The sequence below is a fragment of the Poecilia reticulata genome, chromosome 13, assembly GCF_904066995.2.
Source record: "Poecilia reticulata chromosome 13, P_reticulata-male-v2, whole genome shotgun sequence".
Taxonomy (NCBI): Eukaryota; Metazoa; Chordata; class Actinopteri; order Cyprinodontiformes; family Poeciliidae; genus Poecilia; species Poecilia reticulata.
Genome location: NC_088842.1, coordinates 3,513,913 through 3,534,977, shown reverse-complemented (window position 1 = coordinate 3,534,977; position 21,065 = coordinate 3,513,913). Strand labels below are relative to the sequence as shown.

Here is a 21,065-nt window from a genome sequence, read left to right as displayed (position 1 = left end):
TCAAATGGCAAACATCAGATATGTTAAGCCAACACCACCCAGTTTTTGTAGTTCGATGTGCATTTCTATTTATTTCTTGGCTTAATATATAGAAAATAAGTGACACTCCAGCTTTCCACCTTCTTTGCTGTTACTTGACAAATAGCAATGGTTGCGGATGGAAGCTGCTACTAATAATTGTGTTGAACATTTTTTATTATTCTGTTTTTATTTTCATTTAGAATGTTCTTAACCCTTTGTTTTTTCAACCTCTCAGTTGACTTCACATGTCAACTGTGAAGTCAACCTTACCTAACGCTGCAAAGCTTTCTGGTAGGGCGAATCAAATGGAGACATTATTGGTTGATCTGTTCTTTTTTCTCTTTTGCATTCAATTAAAGCATGACCAAACTAATCCTACAAGTGTTGAGCTGGGCTAGGTCTAGACTGCAGGGAGGTCATTTTATCCTCTGAAGCGTCGACCGGTTGGGGGAGGATTGGGAGACTTTGGACAAGGCAGACTAGAAATAGAATTAGTGTCTGCTAGCTTCCTTGCAGTATGCACTCTTTTGTTGCATATTTCTACACCTTCATGTTACTTTTCTCTTTATAATAACTTCCATTTCTCTCAGGCTAGTGTTCAGTATTTGGCCAAACTTCCAGGCTGTCTCTCTTTCTGTTTCCTGTTGCACCTGTCTCATGATCAGCAGCATGACTCATAAAGCCAGATATGTATAAAGCTGCTAAATGAATAAAAATAGCTCCCAGGCAGAATCTATTCCAAGCATCCTTTGCCTGTTGTGAAAGTTTATCTGAATGTCCCTTAGAGATAGAATTATATCTTTCCAAATTTACTAGTAGAGAGGAATGCACAATAATTTTTACTAATTCCAGTTTAGGATGCTAATGTTTTAAATTTTGAAAGAAAATTGAACAGTCAAAATCTTTAAATTTCAGCCACTCTAAGCCTAAATTAACCGGTTACATGAGTCAAAGAGATTGGGCCCATTATTAGGCAAAGTCAGAGCTGTTATTACTTTCAGACAAGTCTTTAAGTAAAGACTTGTCTGTTTTCCAAGCTTCCTCTCTTTCAAAGAATGAAGATGTCTGTAATATTTATTACACTTCAACTTTGAGAAACTGAACCAAAAATTTAAATGCAGAAAATTGCATAGTTTATTTTGAAATAATTAGACAATTTGTGTTGAATACTTACATTTATTTTTCACATCAGAAAAGACCCTTATTGTGAGTGAGGATGTGGAATAGAAGAAAAGGAAGGACTTTACTGTTTTACTTTTCATGTATTATTGTATCCGATTAAAGCAAAACTCCAAAAACTTTTTTGGTCAACCCCCTAACATTTGAACATGTTATAGAACAAGAACTCAGCTGATGATGCTGCTGCTGCCTATTCCCAGGAAGCTGTTTCCCCACTGGTCATGGTTTGTGTCCTTCACCACTGCTTCATCTGCAATAGTTAAGATTCCAGAGATGTGGCTGTACGACCTTAAGCCATGATTCTGGCATGTAGAGGACCAGTTCCATCTCTGTGGAACAACAACAAGTACTTTCATGTTGTAACATCTTTGGATTCATTTTCCACTGAGGGTGGGAGAACTGTCCTCAGAGTCCTTGCTGGTTGGTAGCTGATAAAATACTTATTTAGTGCAAAAAATACTAATTAATATTTTAAAATTTATACAGCAAAATTGTCTGGACTTTTTTAGTCTTTCACAGTTTGATAGGGGTTTATGGTGGACATTTTAGAGCTCTCCCTTGTAAGAGGGGAAAATGTGAAAAACTAGTTCTGAATTGTATACCTTTTTCCCCCACTGTTTGTCCTTTTTTCTTAGATTTACAGATTTTACTGGTGTACAAGAATTTGTAGTCATTGTAAATGTTTTGGTTTTAGACAAAATTGTACAATCATCCTGCACCAGCACCGTTACATGTTATGGTGGCATTAACCAATAGATAAAATAATATTTTTGCAGTATCCAAAATTCTGACGTTTATGTTTGCTGACGATACAAATTTCTTTTTTTCTGGGAAAAAATATGGATGAAATAATAAAAACAGAAGAAAAATAATAAGCTGAGTTGAAAACATGGTTTGATTATAATAAGTTGTCATTAAATGAAGGAAAAACTAAATTCATGGTATTCTCTGGTAATAGAATCCATAATAATGTAAAGTTATGCATAAATGGAGTTGAAATTGAAAGAGCTTCAGACAAAATTTTTAGGAATTATTATAGACAATAAACTTAGTTGGAAGCCTCACATAGAATATATTAGAAATAAAGTTGCAAAAACTATTGGAATGTTGTTTATTAAAATAAAAGATTTAGTAAATGTTGAAGGTTTGCATATTATATATTCCTCTTTGGTTATGCCTTATTTGTCTTATTATTCAGAAATCTGGGGAAATGCAAGTAAAATAAATATTGATATATTAGTTAAGTTGCAAAAAAAAAGCTATAAGGCTTATTAATAAGGTGGGATACCATGAACCAACTGATAAACTCTCCATTCAATGTAAAGCATTAAAATTTAAAGATATTGTTTATATAAAAATACTGGAAATTATGTATAAAGTATTGAACAAAAGTCTTCCTTCTGGTATTCAGAAATTATTTAAATTGAAAGAGAATAAATATAATTTGCGAGGTTTGTTTATATTTGAATGTGCAAAAGAGAAGAGCCAGATAAAGTGTAGATGTGTTTCAGTTATTGGTGTGAAACTGTGGAATGAAATGAATGATGATTTTAAGTTTCTTGGTGAGCTTTAAAAGAGCTCTAAAATGTAAAATGATAACATCTTACTCTGTTATGAGATTTATATATGTATTGTGCAGATATCTTGGTAGGTTGTTGGGTATAATATAGGGTAGGCAAGAATAAGCTTGGCTTCAGCCTATTCCTTTTTTGGTAAATTATGGGCTTCTTATTTTTTTTCTTTTGTTGTTTTCTGTGTTTAATGTGGACAATTTACCAAAATAAAGTGATTGATTGATTGATTGATTGATTGATTCATTGATTGATTGATTGATTGATTGATTGATTGATTGATATACACAATATACAAGGCTCTTTAAGATTTTTTTTAAAATCAACTTGTAAAAAATACTTGATGCACATTTGGTGCTCAACAAGCAGCTCACCCTGGAACTCTCTGGGAGTTAAGCTGAAACAAAAGTCTCACACTTTGGATCTAACTTGATGACCAACAGCATCAAGTCAGATCTGACTGTTAAAGCTTAACAGTCAGTGTGGCCAGCTTTAAGCTGAAATACCCACCGACCTCACATCCAAGGATTTAGCAACAAGCCCGAGCCACGACACATTCTGTGGAAATTCCACTGAAAAACAGATTCACTGCACTTCAACAGGAACTTACACTGCAAAACATTTGAAGGTGGTGTAATTTGAAATTGAAAGTTTCCCTGCTGCCTTGAGGATGCAAGTTGGGAGGGGTACTGGTGCCTATCTTCAGCGGTCAATGGGCGAGAGGCGGGGTCTCAAAGAATAAATGACTAAATTTCAACTACAAAAACTTAAAGGAAATTAGATATCAATTAAGCTTCTCTATGTATTGATACCACAGTTTCCCTTAAGAAAGTTCTGCTTGTCATTGCATCTAATCTGATTCAAATAGTAAACTTATCCCTCTCATCGAGTCTTTTCCTCCAGACTTTTGTCAGTTATCAAACCACTAATAAAAAACAACAACCTGGACAAATCACTACTACAGAGTTCCAATCTTCCATTCACCAGCAAAATTACTGTAAAAGCTGTTTAAACAGTTAAATCTCCTGAGACTACTCTTTCCTTCATTTCTTCTGGTCCAGGCCTGTAGTACACACCATGTCACAAAACAGCACAGTAGCTCTGTATATAGGTCCACTGACAGATTACTTAATATCTGTGAAATGGTGATCATAAGTAGTGGACATACCTTGATTTAACATGGCTCCTTTGGTCACCTTATTTTCAGGAGTACCATCATTTTTGTCCAGGTCTATTTCATTTACTTTTTAAAATAATTTTGTTGATTTATGTTTGAAAAGCAACATACATCTTTTCAAACATATAATGAATAAAAATTTCATAGAATTTTTATTCATTATTACCTTTGTCAGATTCAAGTTATTTCTGTGACCATTGTAGGTGTACCAAGAATTTTGTCCATGTGTGCAGCTAAAATTTGCTATGCAAATAAACTGATGGATTAATTGGTTCCAATTGCAAATTTAGTAGTTTCAGACATACATAAGGGCTAGAAATAACTGAAACTAACAAACCTAATGTGTTAAAACTGACCTTACTTATAAGACAACTAATATATTTCAATGTTCGTTACAAACAAGACAAGAGATGTATTAAAGCATGGCTTTACATGATCAATCTATTCTTTGATATACAACATAGAACTATTTTACTTCCATATTAAAAGAAAATGCTCTAACTTAACTGGGAACTTGTTGATAGTTTAGGTCATATGAATGATAAAGAATGAAAACTGACAGAATTTTACTGACATTTATAGATAGAACGGGAGACAAGCTCTGCTGCCTAATTAGCTTAGCCTTAATTAGATCAGTTGATGATCTCAGTGGAGAGCTACAGAACAAACTGCCACCAAGCCCATGGATGTGTAGCCCCAGTGTTTCACAACACAATTATGGATGACTCACAAAAGCAAAAGATTATTCAAGGAGGCTTTTTTCTTTCTTTCTGTCTTTTACAGGAAAATCTTTACTAAAATATAAGTGAGCACATGTTTTTAGCTGACTAACTTTTTTTAAAAGTCTTCTTGGACACATTTGTACTATTTTTACATTATTCCACAAGAAGGGGGAGTGACTACACACTGCATAAATCTGCAGGTTTCTTTTTTGGGACATGTTGTAGCACAGAGCCATCCCTTTGCTCTGCTGGTGTCAGTTATATCAACATTAAGACTTTTATTTGTTCATATTTTCTTCCTCTTTCAAAGAATGATACCAATCATATTAGGAAGCATCTGATGATTCATCAGAGCCACAGACACCCAAAACATGATTTAGTGAGACAGTCGAGAGAGAGAGAGAGAGAGAGAGAGAGAGAGAGAGAGAGAGAGAGAGAGAGCAGTAGAATTAGAGGAGTGGGATATAACTACTTCCATGGGAGAGCGAATTAGTGAGACAGTCGAGAGAGAGAGAGAGAGAGAGAGAGCAGTAGAATTAGAGGAGTGGGATATAACTACTTCCATGGGAGAGCGAATTAGTGAGACAGTCGAGAGAGAGAGAGAGAGAGAGAGAGAGAGAGAGAGAGAGAGCAGTAGAATTAGAGGAGTGGGATATAACTACTTCCATGGGAGAGCTGCTTACATCCTGCTCCATTCTGGCGTTTCCCTAGAAACAACCGAGCCCTAATGTTTCATCTAACCCTCCTCTTCAACTCTCTAATCACTGATTCCCATCTGAAAGCTAATGTAAGACTATACACACACATACACAAATGCATACACACATATGTATGTTATTCTATCTTCACAATGACTTTTCATTGATTTCCATTCATTTTTCATTAATTTCTATAGTCTAATTTTGACGCTTACACTTAACCTAATGATGACCAATAGATGCCTAACATTAACCCAAATCTGTAACCCACACACATTTCTTCTTCTTGGGTCCAGGCTTTGGACCCAATAAGGAGCAGTGGGTCCTCATAACATAACATTTGTTGGAAAAATGGCCCTTACAGGAAGGAAAGTGCTTAAACACAGACAAAAGGGGTGCATTATAATGTAAAACATAGTGATGGACATTAATTCCTTTTGCTACCTTTAATTCACGCACTGCTAGCCTGTCCTTTCTAAATGACCCATAGAGACAGTGGGGTAAAAAGTGGGCATGCAGCGCATGCAACGCATACGGGCGCTGCACCAGAGAGGGCGTTAAAACCCCGTCTGGAGGAGGCGGTGAGCTGATGATGTGTTTGCATCCACTTGAGCGCCCTTACGTTCCTCCACTTCGCGCCCATAACGGGGTAAATGTAGCGAGTTTTACCTTTCATGTACCTTCGGGGGGAAAGCAAGCATATGTTGTGTACACATCCACCTGAGAAATGTAGCGTGTATGCTCCTTCACGTACCTGCCTTCGAGTGGGGGGAGCACCGATTTATGTGTTAACATCCACCTGAATAATACTCTCCTGATCAAAATCTTAAGACCAGTTAAAAAACTGCAAGAATTTGCATTTTGCGCTGTTGGATCTTAAGAAGGTTCTAAGTAGAGATTCACAATGTTAAAAGAAGAAATCAGCGTAAGAGACAAAAACTTTTGTGGGGGAATTAATTGAAAACTGCATTTACACTCAAACATGATTTTTTTCAGTTGATCAAAAGTTTAAGACCATAGCTAAAAAAAAAAAACTAAAACCCCCCAAAACAGAAATCAAAGTGTCATTTCTGGGTGTCTTCTTTGCCTGTTTATGTTAAAAGTAGAAAAAATAGTCAGCAATGTCAGAGTCAGTTGATGTTGGCATTAACTATGAAGCTGTTTTAAATGTGGACTTAAGGAGGCAAACTACCTTAAAATCTTTCCATCCATAATCTGAACACACTGATCCTTGCAGAGTGGTGAGGGGGCTGGTGGTGCCCATCTCCAGCAGCCATCAGATGAGAGGCAGGGTTCACCATGGACAGTTCACCAGTCCATCACAGGGCTCTGAAAGCCAACAACTAAATAAAATGTATGAAAAAGAAATGTTAGATTAACAAGGAGAAAAATTCTTTCCAGTTATCTATAAATCAAATCATGTTTATTAATCACTTGGTGTTGGTAACACACCAGTTTTTGTTGTTGAAAATGTAGCAAGCTCCTCATTGAAATAACAAAAACAAACTTACATCATGAAGACTATGTGAAGGTTCATCTTCAGAGCTGGTTGTTGATCTGGTTGTGGAGCCAGAACTTCTTCTGAGACAGGAAAGTCTTTAGTTTCCTAACACCTGATTTCTCTGGCTTCATCTTTCATCCTCATTTGCTTAGACTGCAACATATGTTGAAGATAAAAACATTGATGAACGAGTTATAACAACAACCTCACAATATCAAAGTCTCTTTGTCTTATCGAGCTTAATTAAAACCAGGCTAAGTTTATGAATTAAAGCAGTGTTTTTCAACCACTGTGCCGCGGCACACTAGTGTACCGTGAGTGATTGTCAGGTGTGCCGTGGAAATTATCCAATTTCACCTACCGTATTTTCCGGACTATAAGCTGCTACTTCTTTCCTAAACTTTGAACATGCGGCTTTTCTGTGGATTTTTCTTGAACCACCATGGGGCTTTTTAGCAGGAAGTGAATCATTGGAAGTCAAAATTGGAAATCAAAGAAGAATGCGCAAATTTTCATTTAGAACAAGCACATGCTAGCAGCAGGCACGATGGAGAAATGTTTTCAAACTCATACGATGCAACTTCTAAGTTGAGGAGTATCGATCTGGCAGTACAGGAAGGAAATAAAGCCACTGCACGTAAACTCGGCATGAACAAAACCGTTCTTAATGTATCCAGCAGTTATTAGGACGCAGCCCTCTGCTGGGTCCTTATGGGAAACCGAGAGCGGCAGAGATACCAGCGGCCTGTAGCCCGGTGCGGCTGATATATGTAAGTTTCCGTGGGGGTGGGGGGAGGAATGAATGTTACTACATTCATGCATCACACACGACAGTGTTGTGGCACTGTTTAGGTGTATTTTTGAAGTGGACATGTTAAGTGCAATTTGAAATGAGAAATGTAAAAAATGATAAAAATAAATTTTTGTGTTATTTGATTCTCATTCAAGACACTTTGATAAGAATGACAATATATGTAATAAAGGGGGCTACAGAGTATCTTTGTTTACAGTTTTGGTTGGTGGTGTGCCTTGTGATTTTTTCAATTAAAACAATGTACCTTGGCTCAAAAACGTTGAAAAACACTGAAGTCGCAACAAACAGCCTCAATGCAGTTATAACATGAAGCTGAATGATTCCTATTGTAATAATCATACATGTCACAATAAAATTGATCAAATAATTATTTATGAAACCAACATAAGTTATATATCTTTACCTCATTGTTTATAATTAAACGAAGATAATTAATAAGCAAACTTACCACCAGCTAGCAACACTTAGCAGTCTTCATCCCTCCGGGCTCCTTTTGTGACACATATTTCATTTCCAGCGGTTGTTGTCCCGTTGTGTTGTCGTCTAACTCGGACTAGGACGTCACCAGCTTGAATTTACCAAAATTACTAACTATTGTCAAGGCCCTCTCTACTTTGAAGGCAATACATATTATGCGAGTAACAATGACGAATTTGAACAGCGTCTGTTATCTTCCCTGCGTTCAATTTTTTCTTCTGTGGCGTTTTTTAAATAAATGAAAATGTGCAATACCGCCACCATCTGGTCTGGAGTATGAACTGGATCTAATGCCGTTGATTATAAGGTTTTACATCACACATCTGAAAATGGATTGGACACTTTCTTAAAAATTACATCATGATTATCATTCTTTTATTGTATGCAATTTTAATAAATAGTAAAAGATTATTAAGGCACTTAATTTCCGGCGCAGGAAATACGGCGGTCATCTTGGAGCAGTCGTCCCTCCTACTTTACTCAACCAAAACAGCAGAAGATGCCTCAGCACTGAGGGATATTGTTGTTCGAATCGATAGACTATTGATGTGAGGGCTCCACAAACAACATTTCACAAGTAAGATGGACATATTATTGTGTATATTTTGTGATTAGAATATTACTTTACTGTATTTATGTCCACCGGTGAGATACCAGCTAATATTAGCTATAGTGCTAGGTGTAATACTGGGGTTCAGCCCTGCTATGAAGGCAAACTGAGATTCCTTAAATCTAAAAATTTTTATTATTCTCTAACATTGGCTTAGATTATCTGACACAAGAGCCTACATTAGAAATGAAACAATGTAACATATATTATAAAACTTATATTATGTGTTATAACTTTCACCAGCAAAGTTTAAACAGGTGGTAAAGACCATTATTTATATGTAATTCTTTCACTCTGTCAAAAGTAAGATACATCCCAAATCTTTTTTGTTTTGAAGGTTTCATAAAGACACGACGTGAGGAAGAAGTGGGAGATATCTTTAAAGAGAGACGGATTTACTGCGGAACGGATGAATCTCGCATCGGATTTTGGACTCAATCTCAGCTGCTGAATCACTCTGAAGCTAGTACTCGTCTGCTGGAAAACATATACATACATACATACATACATACATACATACATATATATATATATATGTGTGTATAGATAGATAGAAAGATAGATGTATACATACATACATGTATGTATACATATATATTGGATACATACATATAAACATGTATCCAATATATATTATTCAGTATTGATCATTATTTATTTGTGTTTGTATAGTTATATAAATATGTATTGATATTACTAAATAATTTATTAAATAAATTATGAACGGCTGTGTGCTTTGTAAAATGCTCATCATACATCAATATCAGAATATTCCATTCCTTTTCTATTGTTAAAGCCACTAAGCATATTTAAATATAGTGAACTATGTATTAAAAGCATACTTAAAAAATACAATTGTTTATATCCAGTAACAAAAAAGCGTGTTATGATCGATTAAATGCGCTGATACCTCATTGTGCCTGCTAAACACACATACCGCTGAGTGGAGTGGTGGACCGCTCCAAGATGGCCGCCCTAAATCTTGTCAGCGACACAATAGGTGAGAGCGGTCCATGAGGCGTCTATTCTTATATTATGTCTATGTTCCCCGCGTTCAAGTTTTTTCTTCTCTTTGTGGCGTTTAAAAAAAATTAAAATGTGCAATACCGCCACCATCTGGTCTGGAGTGTGAACTGGAGTTAATGCCGTTGATTATAAGGTTTTACATCACACATCTGAAAATGGATTGGGTACTTTTTTAAGCATTATATCATGATTATAATTTTTTTATTGTATGCAATTTTAATAAATAGTAAAAGATTATTAAGGCACTTAAACATTCATACTTTTTAGATGCTTAAAAAGTATGCCTACATATTACATTAAACGCGCTTTAAAGGTGCCTAAAAGACATACTACTGCATATGTATTAATTAGTCTTATTTTGTAACCAGGTTGCTGCGTGTTGCAGCCCAGGTCCCTCTTGAAAATGAGATCTGGATCTCAACGGGGTTCACCTGGTTAAATAAAGAAGTTAAAAAAAGGCAAACTTTATTAGCCTAAAATTTACACTGAGATGTAATTTAAAACATACTGAAATTAATAATTTAAAGTAGTGTTAAGTAAATTTTAAAAAATTCTATTTTGAGCATATATTTTTAAATATACACAAAATATATTTTAAATATTCTTAAAGTGTATATTTCGACTTGGGCAAATATATATTTTGTTCACTTAAAGTATACTTTTATTTAATATATTAAAAGTGTATTTTGGTACAATTATGTTTAAGTATGTTTAAAGTTCTAATTTCAAAATTGGTACAAGTATACTTTTAGTATACTTCAGATATACTTATAGGTAGTACACTTAATACTTAGTATACTTAAAGTGTACTTTCACAAATTTAAGTATGTCTGAAATATACTAAAGTATACTTTTTTTTCACCTGGGTATGCTCGCTCTACCCCTCCCCCCCTCCGACACGAAGGTACATGAAAGGTAAACCTCGCTACATCGTTATGGGCATGAGGTGAAGGAGCGCAAGTGGATAACACATCATCGGCGCGGCGCCCCCTCCAGACGGGGTTTTGACGCCCCCTCTGGTGCAGCACCCCTATGCGTTGCATGCGCTGCATGTCCACTTTTTGCGCCACTCTGTTAACAAGACAACGGACACTGGTACGTTTCAGAAACATTGCACTCTGGAACCTGAAAGAAAACATTTGGTGGTTTCATGTAAATGTACACTACAAACGCAACAAAACTCTTCCGTTTTCATGCAAAGTTGTTGTCGTGTAAACAGGGCCTAAGTTTGTTCTAATTTCTGCTCTGGAATGAGTGAAATCCTCAGGATCTTTGTGTTTTAACTGATAGGTTTGATTCTTGTTCTGGGTACAGGTCCTTCTCAAAAAATTAGCATATTGTGATAAAGTTCATTATTTTCCATAATGTAATGATAAAAATTAAACTGCCATATATTTTAGATTCATTGCACACCAACTGAAATATTTCAGGTCTTTTATTGTTTTAATACTGATGATTTTGGCATACAGCTCATGAAAACCCAAACTCCCTGTCTCAAAAAATTTGCATATCATGAAAAGGTTCTCTGAACGGGCAATGAACCTAATCATCTGAATCAACAAAGTAACTCTAAACACCTGCAAAAGATTCCTGAGGCTTTTAAAAATTCCCAGCCTGGTTCATTACTCAAAACCGCAATCATGGGTAAGACTGCTGACCTGACTGCTGTCCAGAAGGCCATCATTGACACCCTCAGTAAGGGTAAAACACAGAAAGAAATTTCTGAACGAATAGGCTGTTGGCAGAGTGCTGTAGCAAGGCACCTCAGTGTGAAGTCTGTGGGAAAGAAAAAGTGTGGCAGAAAACGCTGCACAACAAGAAGAGGTGACCGGACCCTGAGGAAGATTGTGGAAAAGGATCGATCAGGAGTTTTTGGAGCACTTCATGCTTCCATCTGCTGAAAAGCTTTATGGAGATGAAGATTTAATTTTTCAGCACAACCTGGCTCCTACTCACGGTGCCAAAACCACTGGTATTACTAACCATGGTATTACTGTGCTCAATTGGCCTGCCAACTCTCCTGACCTGAAGCCCATAGAGAATCTATGGGATATTGTGAAGAGAAAGTTGAGAGACGCAAGATCCAACATTCTGGATGAGCTTAAGGTTGCTATCGAAGCATCCTGGGCCTCCATAACACCTCAGCAGTGCAATAGGCTGATTGCCTCCACGCCACGCCACATTTAAGGCTGCAAAACGATTCCTGACCAAGTATTGAGTGCATAACTGAACATAATTATTTGAAGGTTGACTTTTTTGGTATTAAAACACATTTCTTTTATTGGTCGGATGAAATATGCCATTTTTTTGAGAGGGATTTTGGGTTTTCATGAGCTGTATGCCAAAATCATCAGTATTTAAACAATAAAAGACCTGAAATATTTCAGTTGGTGTGCAATGAATCACACCAACTGAAATATATATGACAGCTTAATTTTTATCATTACATTATGGAAAATAATGAACTTTATCACAATATGCTAAGTTTTTTAGAAGGACCTGTATATATATATATATATATATATATATATATATATATATATATATAACCTGTAACAAGAAATGTACACACGCAAGGTTTATATGCAGCTTCTTTACCTAGCAACATGATTTCAAACATTGCTTGAGAATAAGTAAGAACAAGGAAAATGTTTTCAAAAATATGTTGCTTACCTCACTGAAGAAATTCTACCTTTTGTGATATCCTTCACCAATTTTTTGAAGTGCCAATAGCACATCATGTTTCTCTTTTTCTTCTCCTTCACCAATATCACTAGCATTCAAAATACATCATTTTTACTTTACATTACACAAACAGTTTCAGTTATTTACTTTGGTTAAAATGCAAATAAATATTTTTAAAATTGGAGTGGCTTGTTTAATCTAACCCTTCTCTTTGAAATTCGCAGGAGAGATTAAAGAAACATTCTGTTGAACATATTGCATCTTTTGTTTGGTTGCCTGCCTTTTCTAGCATACTTTCTGTTCATGTCCGCAGCTGCCATCGAGGCCTGCCTGAGTCACCTTCTGAAGAGACGTGCAGCCGGCTTTCTACGAAGTGACAAGATAGCCGCCCTCTTCACTAAGGTTGGCAAAGTGTACGACACAGCTGGCGAGATCTGTCGGAAAGTCCAGGAGCAGCTCCAGCAGCAGGCTGATCTCACCAGGTTGGTCCCACATCTGTGGGCCATTCCTGTCCTTTCCTCATTCTTGTATCTATACCAGCACAGCAGTGATAGGTTGTTCACTAAACTAGGTTAAAGAGCCATTTATAGTTTCACATTATCATTGTGTATTTAAGTTGTAAACAGGCTGTATTTCACCAAGATGTATTCATACACCAATATGTAGATGAGTACACAACTTGAGATTAGTTGCTAGATGTGCAGCAAACTAATGGTGTTGTAGCGGCCTCTCGGACTGAATAGCCAGACGCAGGGAGTTTCAAACGGGTGCAATTTAATCTCAACCTTTCTTTCCATTGACACCGTGAAAACTGTAGTATAAAACAAAAGAACACAGAACCGTTGTATAAAACCAACATATCAATATTCAGTTATACACAAAAAAGAATACGTTATGTCCTTTAACTCATCAATATACAGTTTTGTTTATAAACCGCGACATTCTACTGTTTCTTAAATAAAACTATAACATTTCTTATTACAAATCACAATAACATATATTTATACCTCATTCTGCTTTCCGAGGGCGCTATTTTAAAGATTTTGTCCGGGTTTCTTTATAATGTAACGTTGTCTCATCTTGCAGGGTGTTGCTAGGTAACCACAGAATAAACAAAGAAAAAATCTACCGTTCTTAAAAATTAATGCTTAAATTAACCACTAGGAGTCACTGTTGGCCCAATGAACAAGGAGAATTTTCCAATTAAGCTGTTATTTACAGGTGTTGTAGAGGGCCGCACTGGGTTAACTCAGGGAATTTCAAACTGTCCAACGTGTGCTTCGATACACTCCAGGCCGCTTCTTTGTTTAGTCACAATCACCAGTTTCTTCCACTTTGACTGTCATATTTCAGACTTTACACAGACTGACACATACTGACCAGGCCAAGCAATGAAATGGTGCCAACAGTTAACGGCATTACAGCACATTCAACAGAAATTATAACCATCCCGGCACACCCACTTCCTCATACACACAAAGCCAGCGCGCCATTAAGACTCCCATTCATACCTTAGTGACAGTCACGCCCACCTCGACACACCCACCACCCAGGTGTCAAAGACGTGTGCTCCTGTCACCTCAATAATTATTAATTTCATTCAGGGGCACATCAACTTGTATCAAGAGGAAGCTGGAATCACTCCCAGAATTTTTTTGATAGCAAAACAAATAGTTTTGCCACTTAGCCACTGCTTGGCAGGTAAACTACCTGATACAACAACAAATAGTTCATTTAGTGCTGCTCTTTCTGACTCTTCACCTTCAGGAAGTCATCACCACATCACTTCTCTACAACATGTTTAACATGTTTACCAGCGTTTCACTGAGAAGTAGCTCATATAAAGCACTTTGAATTGCCTTGTTGCTGAAACTGTGCTATATAAATAATATTGCCTTACTTTACCTTACCTCAGCATATGTACAGTTCCACCAGGTGTTTCCTAACTGCTGCTGGCTAGTCTGAAGGAGCTGAACTGGGAAGTCATGGTGGAAGGGTGCACTGTGAAGCAGAAGGTCACAAACTTAGAAATTCCAGCTCTGAGGAGCTGCGTCTCATTTGTGTCTCAATAATACGTCTTAACGTTGGGCACAGCTGAATGGTTGTCATAGAGATTAAATGATTTTTTAAAACATGCATGAAAGCCTCAAAGCATCACTCCAAGTATGTTTTTGATCTTTACATCATTATTATAACATGATGTAAAGATCAAAAAAGCTAATTTTACACAATCCTAACCCTTTAAGGACATTTTTTTACATTTTTCATTAATTTTAGGTTTAAGCATAAAAGCATTTTGAGAAAACTGAAAATGATTAACATAAAAGAAATCTGAAACAAGGAGCTACTGTGGAGGCTCCATAGAGCTGCATGAGACTTAAACTAGCAAGGCCAGGAGAGCAGTCAGAGAAGCAGCCAATGGGCTCATGGTAACTCTGGAGGAGCTGCAGATCCACAGATCAGGTAGTAGAACCTGAGCTGTGGTATCACAGGATACCTTCTAGGATACACTTTACAATGTAGAATAGCTCAGTCAAAGTCCAGAACTGAGTCCAAATGTGAAACTAGGCCTGTCACGATAACAAATTTTGTAGAGCGATTAATTGTCTAAAAAATTATTGCGATAAACGATAATATTGTTTTGAGACCTTTTGACACTGATTTAATGGAAATGACTCATAATGCATGCGATTTCCTGCCATAGATAAATACGCTTTATTTTCAAAAGAACACATAACACTGGAACTAATAAACTAAATAAACAAAACAACCAAAAATAAAAATAAAATGGATTCTCAGTCTCCATTAACAAAAAACGTGCTTGAATAAAAGCTAAACATAAAGCCAAAGTGGAAATAAATACTGCATTCAACCAAAAGAGTGCAGATATGAAATCTGTATACTATATTGCCCTTCATTAATCACGAGATTTAAATAGAGAAGATGGGCGCATCCGACAACCTAATTCAGTAGTTCATACTGCACGGTTTTTTGCCCCTATTTTCCCCTTATGACAATCTTAGAACGTTGGCCGCTGGTGATTTGGTAACCGATCATCCTGCAGTGTGTGGTGTGTTACGGTGGATCGTCGTGGCCGCTCCGATCCAAATCACGGATTTCCCCCGACTGGAAGCGTCAATGCAGCCCGTTGAATGTGACAGCTAGCCGATCAGAAAGCGCGGGTTCTCCTCTGTGCTTTCTGAGGGGAAATTACGGAGGGGAATCCCAAACAGCTGACACGGCTCAACCCGAAGTCCAGAGGACATTGGAGATGATATGTGGAACCAACATTAATATTTATTCAACATTTCGTGCAAAGAATATAGAAATGACAAGGGGAGGAACTGGAGCCAAATTGCTACCGCAGTTGATAAACCCGGTAGGTTTTCAGCTGTTCTTTTTTAACGTGACATAAAATAGGTTATAATGATTTTCATTCAGTCAGGACTTTACGCTGACTCTTGCCACATGCATCACAGGTAGATGCATGTGGCAACCATTCATTGATTAATGCATGGTTTTAAAATTAGTTAACTGGACTTGTAGCCATTATTTTGTGCCCATGTGGCTGGACACCACACGGCACGACGAACCCGATCAAACCGGTATACCTGGGATTTCTGTCAGGTTTTGAAAATGGGCCGACAGTCCGTCAACAACTCGTGTAGTGTGTGCTGGACATTACACTAAGGAAGAGCACCGGAGTTGAGCCTTTTTTCATTCAGTGTCATCAACAGAAAGAAAAAAAGACAGGAAGAGACGATAAAGCCGATAATTAAAATGAGGTCGATAGGTTTAATTTATTATGTGATTAATTGATTTATCGTGTATCGCGATAGACCTATGTGAAACTGGAAAAATTTTAAAATTGTTTAGATGAGCAAACACACACTTTTCAGATTTTCATACATCAAAAAGTAGACATCATAAATACTTTTGCAAGGTTCTACATAACTGAGTTCTAACTATATTTTCCATTTTAATGCTAGTTTTATTAATCCTTTTCTGGGCATGCTTTGTGCAGCATGTGATGCTCTCTGTATAACTGACACTAATTCACCTGACAACTGAGTGGACTGCATCTTTAAAGCTGAACAGTTTGTGTAAACTCTGAGAAAAGCCTGGGGACTGCAACCAGGCGTTCATGTCCATGAGAGGTGTGTATAATTGTGTCTTGCTGTGTGTGTGTGTGCGCGCGCTCAAAACAAAGATGATAAGCTGCTTGATCTGCAGGCACTTAGCTACCAGCTGAGCTGTGTAGAACCCCATTAATTGTCCATTAGCTTGTATCACTTGTTTCCACATCTCTGCAGGGCTGCAGTGAGATGGAGGACAGAAAGCTTTGGGTGTCATAAACAGTCCACCAATGTGGCTTCAGTGCTGTCTCTCCAGCTAATACCTCAAAGAAGAAAAGTACAAGATGAATATGGATGGGGAGTTTAATTTGAGACACTTGTGATAAATCTGCGGTGTTAAGTCGCAGCTGGTTGGCCTTAACTTCTCCAGACAGACTGCACACAACATGGAAGCCTGTAGATGTGTGGAGATCTGCTTTCCACAACTCACATCCAGAATCCAGAATCCCTGCTTTCAAACACACACAGACACACACCCAGACACCCACACGCACGCACGCACACTGAGTTATGTTAACTTCCATCTTCCTGTCATACTACCTCAGGGCTCTATCTCCCTTTTGCCCTGGTTTCCATGGTAACATGATCTGCTCCATTAGGATCACAAAAAGATGAGTGAAAAAATAAAACAAAAAACAAAGGGCTTGGTGGGAAAAAGAGCAAAGATCAGCAGAGGAAAAGAAGGGACTGGTAATCATAGCAGAGCAGGAGGTGATGTCTGCTGTGTTTATGTCGGTTTAAGATGGGGTTTGGTGCTAAGAGGGATAAGCAGGCTGAAATTAAGTTTCTGTTTGCTTGCTTAAACCTGTCAGAAGGCTTTTACCTTCAGTTGAGAGGTAAATAATAACTGAAGTTATTCTTTTTTGACCAAAAGACAAAGAGTCAGCACACAGATGGGTGTAGTGATGGATATGAAGTGTCAGAGATACATGAAGACAATTACAATGCAATGCAACCTTGACCCCAAATCCTTTAAAGAGAAGGATTTGTGGATACAGAGTAAGAGAAAAGCAGAGAAAGAGAAGGGTGATGTGCAAACCATTTGTTCTATCACTTCTACTTGGTAAATGAGAAATATGGAAAATAAAATGGATGAACTTCAAGCACTGATGTGTGTGTAAAATTATGTTTCACTTAGACATGGCTGCAGGATTGTATCCTTGGCTCCAACATTTCACAGCATGGTATAATGATAACACAGGGAGTCCAAGATTGGAAGAGGAGAAGAAGAAATAAGAGAGATGATCAGCAGTGTTTGTCAGTAAAAGCTTTTTTCTTTTCAGAACATACAAGGGAATAAAATACCTCTGCAGCGAGAATATTGAAATATTAGCAGTAAGATGTGGTCTATATTGAGAATAGGGTTATTATCATCAGGGTTATTTAACCTGATACAACGCCCCGATCAATTTCTGGTAAATGTCTTGTATTTGTATAGTGTTTTATCAAGTTCAGAGGACCCCAAAGCACTTCATACATTCAATCATTCATCCATTCACACACACATTCACTGATGGTGCCTAGCTACTGGACCGTAGTCTCAGCTGCCCTGAGCCAGTCTGACAGAGGAAAGGCTGTTATGCGTTGGCGCCAGCAAACCCTCTGAACGCCCAGCAGGCAAGGTGGGTGAAGTGTCTTGCCCAAGGACAAAAAGGAAAAGGTTTATCAAACCGGCAACTCACTGAATGGCCACCAACACCCAGGTGTTTATGATAACACCTAGAGAATTTTACCATGGCTCACTTTCTGCTGCACTTCCAATATTTCAACTATTTGTCAGCTGCTGTATCAGAGAAAATGTTAGAAACATCAACTACAAGACTTATACTTGTCTAAGCACATTATCGTTTTTTTCTTTGCTTGAGCGAAAGCTTGGAGAGCATGTGGCATGGAGCAACAGAACAGAAATGAGGATGAAGAGACTACTGTTGGTCCCCCTGAGTAAGCAAACTAACACATATCAGGACCCCTGCAGTTTGCTTATCACCATAGAATTATAGTTGAAGATGCCATCATGCACTTTCTTCAGCCAACCCACTGACTTCTGGACAAAGCAGAAGTCAATCCTTACAATCCACTGTGAGGATTGTGATCTGTCATCTCTGTAGGCACATTTAAAGCGATTCAGTCTAATTTACTATTTCAGACTCTCCAGAAGACAGAAGTGCAGCTTGACAATCATCTGGATAAGTGAATACTTGACAGACCACAAACAAATGCAAAAATGAAGCCATCTACAAGAAGGGACAAAGCAGACTGTACCTCTTGAGCAAGCCTGGGTCTTCAGTTTTTTCACCAAGATGTTGCATATGTTGTTTTATTTTGTTATGGAGAGTGTAGTCTCCCCAACAATCTCCTGCTGGGGTAGCAGCATCAGATCCAATGACTTAAAAGACCAAACAAGCTAATAAAGAAGGATGTCTGTTCTGGTGAGAGCCCTGGAATCTAAAACTGTTTTTTCAGTGAAAGATGTTTCAAATAATAGACAGCATACTGAACAACCCTGAGCATCCCCTAATTTGGGTGGAGGACAAGCCCATGTTTTCATTGACTGCTCAGTGAATTCAACATGACTATCATCAACCAGCTATGGCAGTGGTCCCCAAACTACGGCCCGCGGGCCGGATCCGGCCTGCCTCCACATTTGGTCCGGCCCCCTGAACAATACCAGAGAGCATTTAGATTTTTTTTTCATATACCGTATTTTCCGGACTATAAGCTGCTACTTTTTTCCTAAGCTTATAGCCTGGTGCGGCTTATATGTGGATTTTTCTTCAACCACCAGGGGGCTCTTTAGCAGGAAGTGAATCATTGGAAGTCAAAATTGGAAATAGAAGAAAGCGCCCATTAAAACGGAATTATGTTTTAATAGGGAATTGAAATTTGAGAATGTTGTTGATCAGTTAAATAGCATTGAGGGTAAAAAAGAAGATTTAAAAAAAAAATAATAATACTGGGATCTTTATGAGAATTTGAGGTATAGATATTAGGATCCGATAGATGGCAGTAGTGCAACATAAATGGATGCAAGCTGCCGCAGAAATCTAAGGAAGAAGAAAGCGCCCATTTTCATTTAGCACATGCAAAGACACGAAGGATCAGCACTTTTACTGTTACAGTTACTGTGCTGTTTTACAGCATTTTTTCTTTGATATTATGTGAATGTAGTGAGTATGATGGCATTTTTGGTTGTTTGTGGCTGTAGTGGATTTGAAGGCTTTTGTTTTGAAGAGCCATTGTATTGTGTGTGTCTGACTTTCTGTTCGGTCGCTTCCTGGGTTTTTTTTTTAGAGCTGCAGCAAGCATGGCTAGATGTTGTTTTGTCTTCGGCGTTTAATCCTTTGTCATCCACGGGAAAGCTCAGCTGAAGCAATGCTGTAAGTGATGTTTATGTTAAGATATATGCAACTTAAGATGTGCCAGATATTATTTTGTTAAACTGCTAATGTGTCATTATTGTGACTGATGTTTTTTCATTCGACCGCTCATGGTACATTTCAGTTGACTGCAGAGCACATATTTATGTTAAATTTATGGACTGTATGTCAGGTTTGCTCACAGAACTAAGTTTTGTATTGTTTTGTGTTCATTTTGTCTGCAGTTTTCACCGCAGCATGTAAGAGGAAGCCAACAGTAAATGGTCAACCTTACTCTACGTCTCCCTCTCATTATTTGCTGTGGTTTAACTCGATGTTTAGTCAGAGTTGATACACTCTTGATAAAAACATTACAGTGAAAAAGCAAAACTCAAAGGTTTCAAGTGGTTAAAATGGCATCGAGCAGCAGGTCATCTTTGTCCTCCAGTACGAAGACATCTAAATCTTGCCAGTGTAGCTCAAGCTAGAGCCAAAGCAGAGGCTGCCAAGGTAAGAGCATCGTATGCAAGCCATGAAGCTAAACTTAAGCTGGAAAAGGCAAAGAAGCAGAAAAAGCAAAAAGGGATGCTCAAAGTCAACTGGAAACTGTAAAAATTGACACAGAGTTGGAAATGTTAAAGTGTCAATATAAGGCTGCTGCAGCAGCAGCTGAAGTCTTAGAACAGGCTGAGGCAGTTCAAGTTTTGGATGAAACAGGAATGTCTGATTCGGACAAGGTGAAAATTGAACGCACTAGCGAGTATGTTCAGTCTCAAATTGACCTTAAGAACTCAGATCAAGCTTCTCCACAGCATGCTGACGCACATGCTAAGGACCTTCCAGAAGCAACACACTTTGTGAAATCTGAGAAGTCTGAAAACGTTGAAGCACATGAACCAGTGTTTTCACCCAAACCTCATCTAAAATCTTACAGCGAAAAAGACTGCCAACCTTTTTATTCTAATTATGTCCCATTGGCTGCCAGGTCTAGAGAACCAGTTAATAGGATATCGACATCTGAGCCATTAGCAGAGTTTTTGGCCAGGCGAGACCTTGTCAGTTCAGGTCTTTACCATTTCGATGATAAGCCTG

At 37.8% G+C, this 21,065-nt stretch overlaps 1 protein-coding gene across 10 annotated transcripts in view; it reads left to right on the top strand.

Annotated features, from left to right (window-relative positions):
* sgsm2 (small G protein signaling modulator 2) overlaps positions 1-21,065 on the top strand; it is a 180,601-nt gene that overhangs the window by 73,996 nt on the left and 85,540 nt on the right. For 6 of the 10 annotated variants that reach the window (XM_081614732.1, XM_081614731.1, XM_081614728.1 and 3 more), the window contains exons 3-4: positions 9,108-9,236; positions 12,795-12,963. In XM_081614732.1, coding sequence (XP_081470858.1) covers positions 9,108-9,236; positions 12,795-12,963 — 298 coding nt within the window. Of the gene's footprint in view, positions 1-9,107; positions 9,237-12,794; positions 12,964-15,749; positions 19,995-21,065 lie in introns of those variants that run through there. The other 4 variants (XM_008425222.3, XM_008425219.3, XM_008425218.3 and 1 more) reach the window with 2 other exon arrangements.